This window comes from Wasmannia auropunctata, unplaced genomic scaffold (assembly GCF_000956235.1).
Source record: "Wasmannia auropunctata unplaced genomic scaffold, wasmannia.A_1.0 LD336101.1, whole genome shotgun sequence".
Taxonomy (NCBI): Eukaryota; Metazoa; Arthropoda; class Insecta; order Hymenoptera; family Formicidae; genus Wasmannia; species Wasmannia auropunctata.
Window position 1 is genome coordinate 5,754,420 of NW_012026789.1, and position 5,721 is coordinate 5,760,140.

General features: G+C 56.5%; 2 protein-coding genes across 2 annotated transcripts; both read left to right on the forward strand.

Moving 5' to 3' along the window:
- Positions 1 to 117: 117 nt before the first annotated feature.
- LOC105461365 lies at positions 118 to 2,952 on the forward strand. The gene has a single exon (XM_011707865.1). The coding sequence runs from the start codon at positions 118 to 120 to the stop codon at positions 2,950 to 2,952; it is 2,835 nt and encodes a 944-aa protein (XP_011706167.1).
- Positions 2,953 to 3,028: 76 nt separating this feature from the next.
- LOC105461373 lies at positions 3,029 to 5,251 on the forward strand. Its single transcript, XM_011707871.1, has one exon. It carries the CDS (start codon positions 3,029 to 3,031, stop codon positions 5,249 to 5,251), a length of 2,223 nt encoding a protein of 740 aa, XP_011706173.1.
- The last annotated feature ends 470 nt before the right edge of the window (positions 5,252 to 5,721 follow it).

Consider the following 5,721-nt stretch of genomic DNA (forward strand, 5'->3'; position numbering starts at 1 on the left):
TTGGTCCTTCGAGCCGGATTTTCAAGTCGAAACCGGCGAATTGCATTATATTGGCAGCATACCGTGTTGCACGCTGTGCTTAAGCTGGTAATTCCATACGCGACCTGCAACTGCATTATGGAAGCATTACTGGCTGGTCAGCAGGAACTTTACGGGCGCATTGCGCGCACCATCGAGAATTTGAAAAAGGCAGGTGTTGCTAAGATAACGCCTGCGCTCATATCTACAACCATCAAGCTTCTCGACGCGAAGTGGGAGAGGTTTGAGGAACAGCATGAGCGATTACGATGTCTTCATTGGGAGGACATGAAGAACCATGAATACTACATGAACGATCTTATGGGTCAAGTTGAGGGCATTTATACTCAACAGAGGTCCGTGCTTCTCGACTATCAAGAGTCGTTGGGCGCCACGGAGGAGACGAAACCAGTGGCTCTCAGCGCGCCTGCACCACCTCGCACGACCTTGCCAAGAATTCAGTTGCCGAACTTCACGGGAAAATATGAAGATTGGCCGGCCTTTCGTGACCTTTTTACATCTCTGATTGCGAAGGAGGCATCAATCTCGGACGTCACGAAGCTACATTATTTGAAGGTAAGCCTGAAAGGAGAAGCGGAACTGTTGGTAAGGAATCTTCCGACAACTGACGAGAATTTCGCTAGAGCATGGCAAACCCTTAAGGACTATTACGAGAACACTCGCCTTCTTGTTCGATCGTATTACGCGTCATTCTCGGCATTGACGAAAATGAAGGCTGAGTCTGCAGCAGAGCTTCGCAAACTGTACCATTGCGTTACGAGTACTGCGGGGGCACTCGAAAGCATAGGACGACCCATTTCGAGCAGCGAAGACCTTTACGTCTTCCTGACGGTCGAGCTGTTGGACCCTCGCTCACGACGCGAGTGGGAAACACACATTGGTGACACTACTGAGCCACCGACCTTCGTGGAGCTGCGGCAGTTTTTGGAGCGTCGGCTTCACACTCTGGACGCATTACAGACTACCAAGCCGGAAGCCGTGCCGGGAAAGCCAGGTGACCGAACAACAAAATCCACACGCACACACCTTGCGCAGCGAGAGAAGGAGCGCTGTAGCATGTGCCGGCGCGACCACTTTTTGATGCTGTGTGAGACGTTCAAGGGGAAAACCGGCAAGGAGAGAAAGGATCACGTGGACAGTATGCAGCTGTGCCACAACTGTCTAGGAAAGCACAGGGTGAGTGATTGTCAATCGAGGAAGTTCTGTACCGTGTGCGGGGAGCGTCACCACACGACCTTGCATGACGCTTATCGTACGCCATCGAGTGACTCAAGCCAGACGAGCAGTGCGGCGACGAAAACGTCCCACGTTGCTCTTCCCGCGCCGGAAAGGCAGCTTGCAGTTCTTCTCGCAACTGCGCGTGTTGGCATTGCCGATCGGTCCGGAGACCTTCAAGCCGCGCGCGCATTAGTTGATCAGGGGTCTGAGTCCTCAATCGTGTCAGAGGCTTTCGCGCAGCGACTGCGGCTTCCGCGCACTCGGGCATCCACAGCCGTGTACGGAGTGGGGGGGCAGCAGGCGGCCATCGCGCGGGGACAAATCTCCTTGAAAATTGCGTCGCGCCTCGGCGATTTCGTGACGACAGCAACGGCGATAATCTTGCCGCGACTGACCGTGTACGCTGGGGTGGCAAGCACCGCGGTGGCGGATTGGCCGCACCTCAGAGACCTGCAACTCGCCGACCCTGAGTTCTTCGCATCCGAGGAAATTGACGTTCTTCTCGGCGCCGATGTCTACGCCTCCATTCTCGGTCCGGGTGTCCGAAAGGGGGGTGAGGGTGAACCGGTGGCGCAGGAGACTGCGCTCGGGTGGATCGTGTCGGGCACGGTGGACGTGGTCGCATCGCACACGATCACCCATTTGCATCAGTGCACGCTAGGCGAGCCATTATCGGTCCTCGTGCGTAGTTTTTGGGAGCAAGAGGAGGTGTGTCAGCGTCCGATGCCACTGACCCCTGAAGAGCAAGAGTGTGAGGACATCTATGCTCGAACGCACTTCCGCAACTCGGAAGGCCGATATGTAGTGCGACTGCCAGTCCGAGCGCCCCTTCCTGATCTCTCCTCCACACACCGAGCCGCTGCTCGCATGCTCACTCAGATGGAGGGACGCTTCGCACGAGACGCTCGGCTGCGGTCGCTGTACTCGGAGTTCATGGAGCAATACGAGGCTTTGCAACACATGTCTCGGGTGAAAGATGCTGAGGTCAAGAGCGCGAAATGTTACCTGCCACATCATGGAGTACTGAAGGAGGCCAGCACAACCACGAAGTTACGAGTCGTGTTCAACGGATCCCTGACTACTCCAGAAGGACACTCTCTCAACAACCATCTAATGATTGGCCAAAATTTGCTGCCGCCACTGGCTGATGTGCTCTTGCGATGGCGTTGGCACCGGTACGTCTTCGTTGCAGACATCGAGAAGATGTACCGCCAAATCCTGGTGCATCCGGCAGATCGTGACCTTCAACGGATTCTATGGAGAGACGCGCGAGAGAAGGCGGCGCTGGAGTATCAGTTGAATACGGTGACATACGGAATGGCATGCGCGCCATTTCTGGCCATTCGCACCTTACGCCAACTGGCCGACGATGAGAGTTCGAGGTTCCCAAAGGGTGCTTCAGCACTGAAGCAGGACACGTATGTGGACGACATCCTCACTGGGGCGGCGACATTAGAGGAGGCGTGCAGCCTTCGGCAGCAGCTCATTGGCGTTTGCATGGCGGGCGGCTTTCCGTTGAAGAAATGGGCAGCAAACGACGCGCGACTTCTTGCTGGTATCCCGGACGACGACCTTGCACAACCGGACCCACGAGCAACAGCATCAGGGCCATTCGGCTCTGGGACTGCAATGGCACCCGGGCTCGGACAGTTTCTCTTTCGTTCCGCGGCCCGGCAAACCTCAAGTCGTAACTAAGCGCTCGATTCTCTCTCAGGCGGCCCAATTGTTCGACCCACTCGGGTGGTTGGCGCCGGTGGTGGTGCAAGCCAAAATGTGCATCCAGGCCACATGGTTGCAGGGGCTGGATTGGGACACCCCGCTACCGGATGACAGCGCGAAGCGGTGGATCACGTTTTTGGACGAGCTCCCCCGACTAGTGGAAATACAAGTGCCTCGATGGCTCTCCTGCTCCTCCGTCGGGGAAACGCTGGAGCTCCATAGATTTGCGGACGCCTCCGAAAGAGCCTACGGCGCTGCCATCTATCTGCGAAGACGAGGGAGTGATGGATGGCGTTGTTCATTGATGACCGCTAAAACAAGGGTGGCCCCACTTAAGCAAATCTCACTACCCCGACTGGAGCTATGTGCGGCCAGCCTTTTAGTGCGGTTGGTGATTCACGTGCGGGAAGTCCTGACATTGTCAGGTAAACCAATCTACTTGTGGTCGGATTCTACCGTCACGCTTGGATGGATACGTGGACATCCTTCCCGCTGGAAAACCTTCGTGGCCAACAGAGTATCTGACATTCAGACGACACTCCCGGATGGCCAGTGGCGCCACGTCGCAAGCGAGGATAATCCGGCGGACTGTGCATCTCGGGGCCTGTCCCCTGGAGAGCTTGCGCAACATGTCCTGTGGTGGCGTGGTCCTGCGTGGTTGACCGGCAACGACGACTCGTGGAGAAATGCGAAGGCGACTGCCGGTGACGGAGAGCTCCCGGAACAAAGGCTCAAGGTTCATGTTGGGACATCACTGGATCTCGAGGAGGAGGTGGAAGTGCTACAGAGGTACTCCACCCTTCAACGAGTGTTACGTATCGCTGCTTGGTGCCGGCGATGGTTGCTTGCCTTGAAGAGTGACCGCGATGAGACTCTGAAGACGAGGACGCTGTCAGCGGACGAGATTGACCAGGCACTGCTGTCGCTGGTCCGACTGGTGCAAGCCAGACACTACTCTGGGGAACTGGAGGCGGTGAGAAAGGGGAAGCCCTTGAGTACGAGAAGCCTACTCACGAAGCTGAATCCGTTCCTGGAGAAAGGCGTTCTGAGGGTCGGAGGGCGGATAAAACATTCCCTACTCGCCTTCGATGAAAGGCATCCCATAATCCTACCTCGACGCTCCATCCTCTCGACGCTTGTGATCAGATCCTGTCATTCCAGAACTCTGCATGGGGGAGTCCAACAAACGCTCGGGCTTCTCCGCCAAAGATTTTGGATTCCAGGCGGCCGCCTCGAGGTCAAGGCATGCATTCACAGGTGCCTGCGGTGTCTGCGATGGCGGGCGGCAATACCTCAACCTTTGATGGGGGACCTACCGGAGTCGAGAGTGACGCCCTCGCGGCCATTTCAGTTCACCGGCGTGGACTACGCCGGGCCCGTGATGTTGCGCACTTCCGGGGGACGAGGACACAAAGCGCATAAGGCGTACATCGCTGTCTTTGTGTGCTTCTGCACGAAGGCAGTTCACCTTGAGGTCGTGTCAGATTACACGACCGACGCATTCCTGGCCGCTCTCCGACGATTCACCTCACGTCGGGGCGTGTGTCAGGTGCTGTATTCCGACTGCGGCACCAATTTTACAGGAGCAGATGCCGCACTCCGAAGGATGTTTTCGGCCAGTAGCAGGGAAGCTCGGAGCATCGGGCGAATCTTGGCGGAGGAGCGGATACAATGGCGCTTTAACCCGCCGGCAGCCCCACACTTTGGCGGACTATGGGAGGCGGCCGTCAAGTCGCTCAAGCACCACCTGAGGCGAGTGGTTGGCGAATCAACACTTACGTTCGAGGAAATGGCCACCCTCCTCGCTCAAGTGGAAGCTTGCCTCAACTCGCGGCCATTGCATCCACTGAGCGACGACCCGGACGACCTCACAGCCTTGACGCCGGGCCACTTCCTGGTGGGATCAGCACTATCGGCAATACCGGAACCGTCGCTGGAGGAGGTCGCAACCAGCCGCCTGTCACGCTGGCAGCACTTACAAAAAATGCGCGGGCACTTCTGGGACCGATGGTCCAGCGAGTACGTGCATACCTTGGCTGCCAGACCCAAATGGTGGAAGGGTGCGACCGCTCCGACAGAGGGTCAACTATGCCTCATCCGGAACGAGACGACCCCCCCGACGAAGTGGCCACTCGCAAGGATCACGGCAGTACACCGCGGACGCGACGGGCATGTGCGCGTGGTCTCGGTGCGCACTGCCACGACCAGCTTTACAAGACCGCTTGTAAAAATTGTTCTCTTACCTGTCGAAAGCGAACGGGAGAATCAAAAGTAATATTAAGCATCATTCAGTTACATGATCTTGGCTCTCTTCTTACGTAACTGCATAAGCTTTCGAGCACTGCACTTAACTTGTCAACACCCACCAGCTGTCATAATCATGTACATTCATAAACACCGCGCGCCGCGCCACGGCGTGGATCATTGGCAACCAAGTAAGGAGAGCAACAATTTCGTCGGTGTTACCAACGAGGCGGGCGGAATGTTCGGAGTTGCCCGATCATAATTAATTGCACCGTGTTTCGCGCGCGCCGCCCAGCGGCTTCCGCGCGAACCACGGGGCGAATCTCTACTGCCAAACGTCTCCCGGCGCCTTATGGGGAGAATTCGAATGTCATGTTGGAATCTGGTCAACAACTGTTGTTGTTGAACTAAAAAATCATCCGACTGCTCTCACGACTCTGGAATGTTTCTCCCCATACGTCACTTCCCCATAGAGGAGTTTCGAGAACATTCTAGAGTCGA